A 14080-nucleotide genomic window follows, 5' to 3' on the forward strand; every position below is an offset into this window, starting at 1 on the left:
CTATACGTGGACCATTTGTTCGATTATTCATTGCGGTTCCCTGTTTTACGATTTCTGCGTAAGACTTATGTTGTTTTCTGTGTGGAGTTTCTGATCTTGATCTAGATGAGGGTCGTCTTTTAAAACGAAGATCAAAGTGGTTTTGTCCGTTACGTGATCTTGTATTTGTTTTCCGGAAAGGTTTTTGAATTGTCTTTGGTTTTGTTTGTTCGTTGCCGTAATTGTTTTCATATTGTTGAAGCCAAATGTTTTTAGTTTCCAATATTCACTTTGATTTTTCCTCTTCGCGGCCAACATCGTGTGTCCAGAGTTCAATGAGTTTTTCGCAGATTTTTCCGGTACTTCGACCGTTAATTTCATCCAACATTGTTTGATCACACTTTTCAAATTTGGCTTTGTATTTTGAAACTCGTAAGCGAAAAAAGTGTAATTTATGTTTCAAATTTCTGTATTGCCAAAATAATCCTTATTTGTGTTTCCTCATTGGGTTCCGCATCAATTTGTTTGATTCTAAATTTTCTTGGGAAAATGATGCTTTCCTTAGTTTTCCACGTTTCACAAGTGTCGGCTAAGTTTTCGCTTTTTCAGGCATTCCAGAATGCTTGTTTCCTTTCGTTGTTTTTTATAGAATGTGTCATTCTGATTATATATATATATATATATATATATATATATATATATATATATATTCAATATACGGATAACAATCCTCATACAAGGTGAAGATAACGAACAGTGATCAATCTCATAACTCCTATAAGCAATACAAAATAGATAGTTGGGCAAACAAGGACCCCTGGACACACCAGAGGTGGGATCAGGTGCCAAGAAGGAGTAAGCATCCCCTGTTGACCGCTCACACCCGCCGTGAGCCCTATATCCTGATCAGGCAAAAACCAATATTCCAAGAACGGTTTAACAATCGGTATGAAACATGTCAGACAGCATTTGACCCAATGCGAGGTTGTATTGACGAGCTAGATCGTTATAACGACCATAGAATTTCCGAAATGCTGATTTCAATCGAGACTGTTGAAACCTCGATTTAAAAACTGACTATACACAGAACAAGCTCTTGCATATCGAATCAGTTGAGATATTAAAAAAAACCATATGCAGGTGATAATGGAATATTGCTACATAAATATGGGAAGTTGACGATGGAAAAACTGAAATCATCCCGTTTGTCATACAGTTGAGTTTGCCGTTAATGTCTACTTTCAATAAGATATCTAAGTATGAAGCAGAAGTGGACAATTCTGTAGTGTCCTTTATTTCGTACTCACAGGGATATATCAAATGGGCATATGAATGAAAGCTATTATTGTTAATAGACAAAACGTCATCGATATATCAAAATGTCGAATTGAAGGCCACAGCGAGATATTTTTTCGCGTAGAAGTTTTTTAATAAATTCTGCTTCATATGAATATAGAAACAAGTCAGCTAACAAAAGAGCACAATTCGTGCCCATGGGAATCCCAACAGACTGTTGAAAGACGTGATCACCAAAGACCACCTAGATAGTGTTAATGAGGAACTCTATCATATATTTTATTTCATCTTCAGAGTACTTGTGCTTGGAATCAGAGTGGTGTTTAACAAAGTAAGTTTTGAATGGCTGACCACTGGATATGAATATTTCTGTTTTTGTTGAAGAAGCAACTGTCTATGATGTCAAAAAGTCTAGTATTTAATTTATCGTGAGGAATGGCCGTGTATAGTGTTGAAAAGTCATAGGTTTTAATGTTATTGATTTGGGGAAAATTCTACGATTTTAAGTTTACTAAAAGTTCTTTAGAATTTTTTAGAATCCACATTTGATTAACACCACTTCTGGCATATGTAGTCGCACAGTAAGTTTGAAGTTTCTCCTTCACAGCTGTTGATATTTTCTTGAGGAGCAAAGATAGGGCTTGGTAGAGCACTTACTGGATCCAGCAATGTATCTTTGTTTGTAAGGGTTTTATGTAGTTTAGGAATCCGGTATAGGTACGGTAACTCATATTCATTCGACCCATTGACTGGGATATGAAATGTGTCTAAAACTCAAGCGTGGATTTGAAGAATTTCATCTTTTGAAAGGACAGTTGGAGTATAAGTATGATTACCAAAAGTGGAATTAATGCCAAGTTCGTTTAAAATACAGTTGTAATAATGAGCCTTACAAACAAAGACAATGTTGTTACTAGCTTTGTCAGCTGGAACCAAAACACATTCCTCATGTAACCTATTTAATTCTTTTATTACTTCTGCTTTACTAAACACAGAAGGATAGGTGGTACGTACTTGTGTTTGCATATGTCTAATGCGGGATTCTAATATCCCTCTTATGGTTTTAACCCATTCTGCAATGTACCAAGTTCTTCTTTTCATATTTAGCCCATCGTCTGGCATAATCTTTGACAGAATTCATAATAGAGATAAAGTTATGTCGCCAATTAAAAGACCAAGGTTCTCTGTATTTAGGACATTTTAGAATAAGTGATTTGAGGTCCTCATTTTCAACTATATCAACATCACCAGTAATGACATGTCCAGCTGGACTATAGTTGAAAGAAGATGGAGGACAAAAACGTGTTGGTAAATTACGTATAACATGGTCTATACCTAGGCACTGCAGCGTTTGTTTATAATTAAAAAGTTTAGATGCAATAGTATAGCTGTAGGAAATACAGGGTGTAGACTTGAACTGGAAATAAGTTGGAATACACGACTGAACCCTTTTATGACGAAGAATGTTGCTTATGTTGACGGCATACATTCCTTTGTTTTTAAAATTGAGCTTAAGGAACTGGCGGCATGATTTGGAAGGAATATCATCCACGGTCCGTGCTGGTTTATAGAGCCTGTGGTAGGCAACATCAATAACCATAGAGTTCAGTCATGAAATGAATTATCCTTTGAAATGGTAAGTAATTATCCATAGTACTTTGCAAAAGCTTCTAGTACACCCTTATGATCGTTATATATTTCGCAGTTCTCATCGTTGATTTCGGAGCAAGTGTGTGATGTTCCCTTTCTCTGCTTTTTCATGGGCTTCCATAGTAGATGAGTGTTACATTCAGCTGCAGAATCAATATTATTGTAGATGTCTCCTTTGTTATTCGTGTTCCATGTTAAGGACATTATTGAATTATCGTTTTGCATGCTTATAGCTACTGTACTAGTTGCGGATGGCCATCCATGATTTCCCCTCTGTAACCGAAATTCGGCGTAGTTTGTGCTCATTTAATTGAAGAGGTTTTACCTCTTTGGCCCAGACTGGGCGTGCATGGGGGTTGAAGCCTGCGTGTAAATTTGTATTTTGACAGACTGTAGAAAAATACAGACTAAATCTTTTAAGAATACATTGGTAACAGACAGTGGCTGGATATTACGCTGCATTAAGTCTTCGGTGACTTGTTATTCCCAAAAGCATCAGACGTTGCGTTATGTCATGCTGGTAAGTGTGTATTACACAGGAGTAGAGGATGTTGTGAACCTATGTACAGTTAAAGCTTGTATATTAGGCATTTGCTAAACAAAATATAGTCTAGCATTGTGCATTTATTTTAATAAAGGATAACTTTTTATCTGTAGCACCAAAGCCAACATCGTTTACACCATAACAACATCGATTTATAAAATCAGAGAAAAAATTGTGTTTCACGTCGTTGATGTGAAGGGAAATAATATAGCTACTCTTACCATCACCTGGTAGTAACACATTACCGTATTCACAGTAGTAATTGTGTAAGCTTTCTAAGTTGTTTAGTTCGGTAACATAAGGGTCCATATTACATATACCATCTGGAGGTAAGTAAACACCTAATATATATGATTTATCAGTACTTGTTATGAGTTCTACTCCAACAATCCGCATGGGTCTATTTTTATTTCCTTATTTGTATATACTAGGGGCTTACTGATTGGTACTCCTTTGTTTTCGTACCTATCCGAAGTACCTGAATAATATGCAGAGATTCGGATCTTTGTGATCACGTAGGATTGTAAAATTTAAGGATATCATTTATGTAAGCCGGAGAGGTAGTTGAGATATTTGAAAGTATGAAGAAGGATCTTATATTAAATTATGTATTCAAATGGAAGTCAGTGAAGATCTATTTGAACAGGAGTAATGTGGTCTGTTTTTTTAGCATGTTATTTATCTTGCAGATTTGTTTGTGCCCTTTGAAGTTTGCTAGTGTATTGAAAATGAACACTATAAAACAATATATTTCCGTAATTTAATATGGGTGTAACTAGCGAGTTTACTAGAGGTTTACATGCTTCACCATTGATCAATGGACGGACACAGCCAATTCTGCAAATGTTTATATATGCTGAGCGGGAAATAAAGAGAGGGTGTTTTGTTTGGTAAGGGATTTGTGAAAGAAAATGCCTAATTCTTTTGCGAAAGATGAATCGCCAACAACAAAATCACCTAATTCATGATCAAAACTGCTCGTATCTTTAAGGTAACGTTTGCAACAACAGGGATATGACTCTATATATATATATATATATATATATATATATATATATATATATCAAAGCTTCCTTTTTTAGAGAAGTCGTTGTGGCCGAGTGGACTTACGCACTGGTTTGACAATCTTGCTAGGCGGTGGGTGCCGTACGTCGCTGTTTCGACCCCGGGCTGGGGCGAACATTTTCAGTACCTAGTTGTGATTATTTAGTGCTTTATATATTAATTAATTGATTTTCACATGTATCGTTTAGATCCTAGGGGTAAACGTAAGGTTGGGTGTTATAATTGTTTGTTTGTGCTTTATATTAAATATTCTATACAATTGCATCGAGAGATCCACTCTCCTTATAAAATATCTTAAACACTGAATGACACAGCGACTGTGTGGGATTGCATCAGTGTGTATAAGTAGCGCTTTAGGAGCATAACAAAGCTTCCTTTTTTAGCGAAGTCGTTGTGGCCGAGTGGACTTACGCACTGGTTTGACAATCTTGCTAGGCGGTGGGTGCCGTACGTCGCTGGTTCGACCCCGGGCTGGGGCGAAAATTTTCAGTACCTAGTTGTGATTATTTAGTGCTTTATATATATATATATATATATATATATATATATATATATATCAGTGCACTTCGCATTTTATGGCGTCACAATGAAAAAATGCGTCACGTCATAGTTGTATCGTGGGAAACATGTCATACACGGACCCCTGCACACACTAAAGGTGAGATCAGGTGCCTAGGAAGAGTAAGTATCCCTGTGGACTTGTCACACCCACTGTGAGCCCTATAACTTGATCAGGTAAATAGAATCATCCGTTAAAATTAGTATGCCAAGAACCGCCTAACAATCGATATCAAACACGTCATACAGTATTTGACCCAATGGTAGGTTGTATTGACGAACAAGATCATTATAACGAACATAAAATTTACGAAATGAAACCCCTGCATCATCAACTTGTTTGCCAGTACCTTACCTCTATTCAAAAACTAACTATACGCATAACAAGCTCTTGCATATCGAATCAGTTGAGATATATAAACACCATATGCAGGTGATAATGGATTATTGCTACATAAATATGGGAAGTTGACGATGGAGAAGCTGAACTCATCCCGTTTGTCATACAGTTGAGCTGTAATAGTTTGCCGTTAATGTCTACTTTCAATAAAATATCTAAGTATGAAGCAGAAGTAGACGACTCTGTGGTGTCCTTTATTTCGTACTCACAGGGATATATATCAAATCGACATATGAATGAAAGTTATTGTTAATAGACAAAACGTCATCGATATATCAAAATGTCGAATTGAAGGCCACAGCGAGAATTCTTTTCTTCTCGCATAGAAGTTTTTTAATAAATTATGCTTCATATGAATATAAAAACAGGTCAGCTAACAAAAGAGCACAATTCGTGTCCATGGGAATTCCAACAGACTGTTGGAAGACCTGATCACCAAAGACCACCTAGATATTGTCAATGGGGAACTCTAGCATATTTTTATTTCATCTTCAGAGTACTTGTGCATGGAATCAGAGTGGTGTTTAACAAAGTGAGCTAGAGTTTTCGAATGACTGATCACTAGATAGAAATATTTCCGTTTTCCATTTTTGTTGAAGAATCACCTGTAGATGATGTCAAAAAGTGTAGTCTTTATTGTATCGTGAAGAATGGTCGTGTATAGTGTTGAAAAGTCATAGGTTTTAATGTCAATGATTTTGGACAAATAGTATCATTAAATTTTTCAAGGTTCGACATTAATAAAGCTATAAATATTGCATTTTATTGAATATAGAAAAAAAATAAAATGCAACATCTTAATTTGTAATAAATGTGATACTACAATCCTTGACAAATAAATCTAAATATAATTGATCATTTATGGGCAGGAATTGTATTTTGTTCATGAAAATGCCCAATGCACCCTTCAAAAGTTGTACAATTATCAAAGTGACAAATCGCATAAATCAAATAATTCTTTTTAATATTTTACCATGGAAACACAGCTTGGTGGATTGTGATTCCATATGCTTTCTTAAATGTTGATGGTCCAAATGCAAGGTGAAGATAACGAACAGTGATCAATCTCATAACTCCTACAAGCAATACAAAATAGATAGTTGGGCAAACACTGACCCCTGGACACACCAGAGGTGGGACCAGGTGCCTAGAAAGAGTAAGCATCCCCTGTTGACCGGTCACACCCGCCGTGAGCCCCATATCCTGATCAGGTAAACGGAGTTATCCGCAGTCAAAATCAGTGTGCCAAGAACGGCTTTACAATCGGTATGAAACACGTCAGACAGCATTTGACCCAATGCGAGGTTGTATTGACGAACTACATCGTTATTACGACCATAGAATTTGCGAAATGCTGACTTCAATCAATATTATGTTTAAAGTGAAATTTTGACACAGACCTTGTATAGGTGCTCCATGTGTACTTTTTTGACATGGCAACCAATTTGAATTTTATTCAAGATACAAAACGTGCTATTTTTGTGTTTGAAAGGAAAATTTATCTACTAAGTAGTATAATCTGATAGATACTATTCTTTTTAAAAATTCTACCAGCTTTTACCCCTTAAATTTGCCTTGTGTAGTCAGCATACCACTAGTAGTCCGTTTTGTACAAAGATCCCGAAAATGTAAAGCATCTTAAAATTAAGCCCATCTGGTCAAACAACGACACGGGTATTCTTTAAAAGGTCGATTTTAAAACAAAATTCCTACGCAACATTACTTTGTTCGCTACATGTCAAAATGTTGCAAACCTTACCTTAAGTTTTGTGTTGGTGCGAATAATACAATTTGAGTGTTATTTTCATCGAGTTTGAGGAGATTGATGCTCATCCATGTGCGTATGTCCGATACACGACTTGAAAGTCTTTGAGACATATTTACCCAATTATCACCAGGTTCAACGATGATGAAGATCTGGGTATCACCGGCGTATATATGATACGTCATATCATGATGTATGCATACTCCCCCTAAGGGTTTTGAAAAAAAAGACAGTAGAGTCTCAGACCCCGGACTGAACCTTGCGGTACACCACATTCGAGGGAACAAGCATCCGGCAGCGATGAACCAACGACAATGCGTTGATATATATCACTAAGATAGAATTTAATCAATTTCAATGCAGATCCAGTGATACGAAACATGTTATCCATACGTTGCAATAAAATATTGTAGTCTGTGACATCGAAAGCTGCAGAAGTTGGATCAAAACAAGGATAGCGCTACTGTTATTGTCAAGTTCACATACGATGCCATTATGTACCTTCGTTAGCGCAGTTTTTATAGAATGTCACGTTTTGTTTGCGGACTGAAAATAGTTGATTCATCTCCAGATGAGCTTCGATTAATTTTACGATAACCTTTTCAAGATTTTCGTATCGAACATAAATTTGACACAGGGCGATATTTTTTGAAAATTACTTTGTCTAGCCCTGGCTTTTCCAGTAATGGTCGAACGATTACCTGCTTAAAGTCACTAGGAACTACGGATTCCAACAGCGACTTGTTTGTGATTAAAGGGATGGATGGCAAGCCAATATCGATGCTTTGTTTCAATAAATGTGCAGGCATTGGGTCCAATTCACAAGATTTGTGTGCAGAGTTCATAAGGAGTTTTCGAATTTCTCATGTAGTTGTTATTCCACTTTTACCTATAAAATATGTTTTATGCTCAGAATACGACTCATTGACTTTGGCGATATTATGATGAAATGATTCTTATGAATAGAGTATAACTATATAGTTCAAGTGTGTTTACTGTTCAACTTATGCTCGTATAGATTTTAAATGTCGCAGTTTGTACCATCTAACAAAGATGAGAGACATAAGGTTGAAGACAGTGCACATCTGATGTTCCAAGCTAAATTATGCATCATAATCAATCGTTAAAAATGAAAAAAAGGAAAATCGATATTACACTCAATGTGGCTGAAATGAGAGAACCCTGTCAATATTTGCTTAACCTAGTTAGAGTCGATACTGGTCTTCTCCCAGTTTTCTGGTGCTGACCAAGATATACATTTTTCTTCACACTGACACTAACTTAGCCACCGTGTACATTTTGAACCCTCCGAACAGAAATCGGATTTTTCAATAAGGTTTGCGTAATGCATGTGTACATTTAGTTTTGCAGTGAGAAAAACTATCTCTGTATTTCGGTTTGAATAGAACCAAGTGTATATTTTTTAACCATTACGTTAGTTGTTTTGAATGTCAAGCCTCGTTGCTATTTTGTTGATTTAGGATAAGTAAATCATTGCCGTTTTCAAAGAGGTAACCCCGATAAATACCCGTGTGCCCTTTTCGTTTTGGTTCTGACCATCCGATAATCTGCAGGAACGACACAAGAGTCCCCATTGTACTTTACTGATCGAAATAATTCTTTGCCGTTGTCCTTTGATCCATTTCCAGTATACCACCGTGTCCATTTGTTTAAATATTTGCTTCAACATTTGTTTCAGCATATTTTATGGGTTTGGAAAAGAGTCGTCAGTCCAAAAATACAATTAAGCAATTGTTCAATGAGAAAATAAAGTTATACATAAAGATGAAGATATTTTGAAAACCATGTGTAGGTTTTATGAACAATTATATACAAATCAAAAAGAAAAACAAATGTGAATTGAATGAATATTTACAAAATAGAAAATTTTCCAGCTCTTGGTGAATATGCAGACGCCTTATTTGATATGAAGGAGAGCAAATATCCTGCTTTAGATGGAATACCATCAGAGTTTTATAAGAAATTTTTGAATGAACTACAGATTAATCTTTTATTATTGCATGAAATGTTCATGCGAAAAAGAACCATTTACGTATTCACAACGTTTATCTGTCATTTCACTATTGTATACAAAAGGAGATAAAAGACACCTGCATAATTATAAACCAATCAGCCTTACCGATGCAGATTATAAGATGTTATCCTTTGTATTAGAAAGATTACTGAAAATATTGGATAATGGTATATCAAAGGATCAGTCTGTCTACATACAATATCGATATATTGGTGTGAATGCTACACTAATTGTTGATATTTTTGAATATTGCGAAAATAATAATGAAGAGGCAATTTTACTCTTACTAGATTTTCAAAAGGCGTTCGATACTATCGAATGAATATTTATGATGAAACACTAGAGTTCTTTCATTTTGGTCAAAAATTCATCAAATGGATTCAAATTATATACAAAAATCCTGTTTTTGGACTTAAAAATAATAATTGGCTCTCAAGAAGATGTACAATGATGCGAGGCAATCGTCAAGGTTGTCCGATCTTGACGATAGTTTTTATTTTTGTTGCTGAAGTAATGTCAATTATATTACGTCATAATGATCAAATACGTGATTTTAAAAAGAAAGGTATGAACTGTGAAGTAAAAACATTACAACATGCTGACGATTGTACATTACCTTTGAAAGATAAATACTTCTGTAAAATCAGCGATTAGTGAAATCAATACTTTTAACAAGTTATCTGGTATGAAATTAAACCTTTCAAAAAACAGAGTGCATTTTATTAGGACGACTGGAGGGTCAATATGCAGATATATATGATAGTTCAGTGAATTACACATGTGTAAGGGTATTAGGTATATATATCGGGGATGACACAGATTTATGTTATAAAAATAACTGGACCAAAAAGATAGATGGTGTACAAAAGCTTTTTGAATTGTGGAAAAAAGAAAATTGACATTTTTTGGAAAGATGTGTCTAATCAATACTCTTTCTATATCAAATGTATATATACAGCATATATACTCGATTATCCAAAAGGTCATACAATCAAACTTCTTAATAAAAATATTTCTCATTTCAATTGGAACAAAAACGACAGAATTAAAGGAAATACGATGATCGGGAAAATATCTAAAGGTGATATCAATATAGTTGATATAGAATCCAAAATAAGGTCATTAAAGGCAGCATGGGTGGAGAAGACATTCCTCCAATGCGAGTTTAAAATATTTTTTGAATAGTTTTTGTATTGAAAGAAATATTGATATCGACTATATGCAAGGTGAAGATAGCTGAAAATAAATGCTACGGTTGTGAATAATTTTGAACGAATTAGCAATTTTAACAAGTTCTATACTGAATTATTCATATTTTTCAATTCATGCAAAATATACCAGGACATCAAAAGTATGAAATTGTATGAAGTTCTATGTCAACCATTGTGGTGTAACAAACTTTTTTCAATATAAAGGAAAATATTGTATTTTTTTTAAATTGGATACCAATTGGTTTAAGATGTGTGGTTGATATTGTTGATGAAAATGCTATTAAACCCATTGAATGGTTTTACGATAATGCAAGGTGAAGATAACGAACAGTGATCAATCTCATAACTCCTATAAGCAATACAAAATAGACAGTTAGGCAACACGGACCCCTGGACACACCAGAGGTAAGATAATCTTAAGAGAAAAAGAAATATTTTATACGAATACAAAATCATGAGTAAAAGGTTTTGAAAGCTACGAAATTTGAAAGATTTACCCTATCAAAACCTGCTCTTAAAACTCATTTTTGAAATTACACGAATGAAAAAAAAACCACTTGAAATAACTGATATTTCATCGAAAAAGATTGAAACTATTTTTGTTCAGAAGACATTTCATCTCCCTTGTATATTGTATTAGTCTTACTTTAGTAGAACTTTAAATATTAACAAACTCTTCTGGAGCCTCTAAGTACTTCGTTACTAGCTTGAAAAAATACGGATGTATATTTAATTACTGTTATAAAATTTAGAAATTCATTTCAAAATTAAGGAATATCTCCCTCACGCATAGCTCTTATCCTTAGACGAATTTGACTCCACCTTTTTGGCACGCTGTTTTTCCTTAAATATCTCTAAAACTGCATTGTTATTTCGGATTTCAAACATTTCGGTTGAGCATCACTGAAGAGACATTATTTGTCGAGATGCGCATCTGGTGCATCAAAATTGGTACCGCATAAGTTTTGCATTACTAGAACAAATTCGTAGATATGTTTGAAAAAAGGTAGCATAATTTAATTTTAATTTGTCAATAATCTTTTATGTAACAATTATTTTCTCATTAAAATAAAGAAAACCGAATCAAACATGTGTGCATTATGTCAAGAAAATGTTGAAGACAATGAACACTTTATTTATTTTTGTGAAAATGTAAAGCATATATGGGAAATGACGTCAAAAGTTGTCAAATTTGACATCAAATGGAAACATATTCTTCTTTTGAAAACAACCACAGCATTGCCATTTTGAATAACGTAATTTCTACTATAGCAACTGTTATTTACAAATACAATATGTACTGTAGAATTAAAGAAATTGAAGAAAATACCGAAAATATCTATATGCATATTAAAGTTTTTTTTAAAGATGTACTTTCATGTATGCAAAATGCTACGTATAGATTTCAATGATATATTTGAAAAAAAAATGAGTAATATTTTGTGATGCAATTATATATATATATATATATATATATATATATATATATATATATCTCAATGCTTTTTTGTTATCAAGACATGTGCCCGGATGCACTATCATGCATACAAAAGGCTATGTAGAAATTTCAATGATATGTTTGAAAAAAATTAGTAATATATTGTGATGCAATATATACCAATGTTTTCTAGTTATCAAGGCATTCGCCCGAATGCCTTGAACATTGTAAAGACACTTTGAAATATGATTAGAAAAAAATGTTTCAAGATATATGTTCCTGCTCACTACTAATTAAGCAAATTAATCTCTAAACAAATACATTCTTCTCTTTTAATATTGTAATAGTCTTGTAATTTCCATTTTTTTTCTGGTATTTTATTTATCACATTGATATTATACACCGTTCATTATTCTAATATTAGAGCTTATTACCGTGGCTTTTATTATTTTATTCATATAAAAAATGTTACATTGTGTATTTGGGTAAATAATCATTAACGGTTTATATGTTATTCAGTGAACATCCCTGTTATGAGTGATGTAGAAAGAAGAAAGTTTTTAAAGGACTTACAACAGACTGGGGAGTGTGCAAAATATAGAGGTGGGTCACAGGACAGTGCACAACACGTCGACTGGCTTTGGAGAAACGGCCGTAAAACGAGACCTGACATCGTGAGATCCTGCATAGGTCTCCACACATACTATGATATTTACATCATCAACAACACGACTTACAGAAAACACAGTAAGTCAAAAGTAATATTAATGTAAAGAGATCTGTATAGATATCCACTCACACTGGGGTATTTACATCATCAACAACACGGCTTACAGAAAACACAGCAAGTCAAAAGTAATATTAATATAAAGAGAACTATATAGGTCTCCACCCACACTGTGATATTTATGTCATCAATAACCCGACTTCATAAAAGACTCAACATGTCCAGGACGATACCAAAACAACAGAAACACTTAGATACCTCTTGAATTGTGGGGGGTTGAAGTTTATGCTTAAAAACGGCTAGGGTAGTGCATAAAAGGTATCTCGCCTATTGTACAATAATCCCCCGCTTCTCTCTCTCTCTCTCTCTCTCTCTCTCTCTCTCTCTCTCTCTCTGAATTTTTTCACAATGAGTAAAACAATTTTATCTTAAAATTATGCATCATAAGTTGATTGTTTGGTTAAATGTTTTCACAGCGGTTCACAAGAATCTTACCGTTTAATTTAGATGTATATTGTTTATAATTGAATTTAAAAAATATATATTTCGCCCCCAGTAATACAGTGATACAGGGAGTGTGGTGTGAATTAAAGAACGATAACTCGTGATACTGAATAGTCGATAACTTCTACCACTTGATTTCGAATTTAACTATTGATATCATATTATTTAGATTAATAATAATGATGTCGCACACGGTACTGGTGTTACTTTCATACGCGCATCAGAAAATGCTTTCGCTATGTTTACACAGATGTATATTTTGTGAATAATTAAAGTTTTATACAATCTAGTTCGATCAAGATCGTTAATACAACTTATCAGTTGGTCAGATGCTGTCAGAAGTGTTTCATACCGATTGTTAGGCCGTTCTTGGCACACTGATTTTGACTACAGATAACTCCGTTTACCTGATTAGGATAAAATGCTTACGGGGGATGTGACCGGTCGACAGGAGATGCTTACTCCTCCTTGACACCTGATCCCACCTCAGGTGTGTCCAGGGGTCCGTGTATGCCCAACTATCTATTATGTATTGCTTATGGGATTGATCACTGTTCGTTATCTTCACCTGTCATAGATCAATGGCAAGGAAAATATATAAATAATGACAATAGCTTATATAGAATATTATTTATACTGTAAGCATTTCATGAGCAATTACAGAGTTTAACACAAATTAATAAGTAATTAGCACATTGTGAATATAGAGCACCAAACAATGTGTTTGCAATCAATAGCATAAACAATTTTAAATATATTACATACCAGAAGAATTACTATACCTTTCCACAGTGCAGAACAAGGATATTTCCCTTTTTGTTGACCTGGGAAAATAACTTCTCGAAGAAGGCTGTGTAACGTGCAAGGCAGGTCGCTGCCTGAGAACCCCCGCGGGATCGTACCCGCGA

The 14080-nt window shown here is 34.4% G+C and overlaps 2 protein-coding genes across 2 annotated transcripts in view; both read left to right on the forward strand.

Annotated features, from left to right (window-relative positions):
- LOC125673012 (uncharacterized) overlaps window positions 1–14080 on the forward strand; it is a 1263960-nt gene that overhangs the window by 551837 nt on the left and 698043 nt on the right. The window lies entirely within an intron of this gene.
- The window catches only part of LOC125674562 (uncharacterized), a 142618-nt gene that overhangs the window by 91203 nt on the left and 37335 nt on the right, over window positions 1–14080 (forward strand). The window contains exon 12 of the mRNA XM_056161037.1: window positions 12461–12688. Within this exon, the coding sequence (XP_056017012.1) occupies window positions 12461–12688 (228 nt within the window). The remainder of the gene's footprint in view (window positions 1–12460; window positions 12689–14080) is intronic.

Source organism: Ostrea edulis, chromosome 3, assembly GCF_947568905.1.
Source record: "Ostrea edulis chromosome 3, xbOstEdul1.1, whole genome shotgun sequence".
Classification (NCBI taxonomy): Eukaryota; Metazoa; Mollusca; class Bivalvia; order Ostreida; family Ostreidae; genus Ostrea; species Ostrea edulis.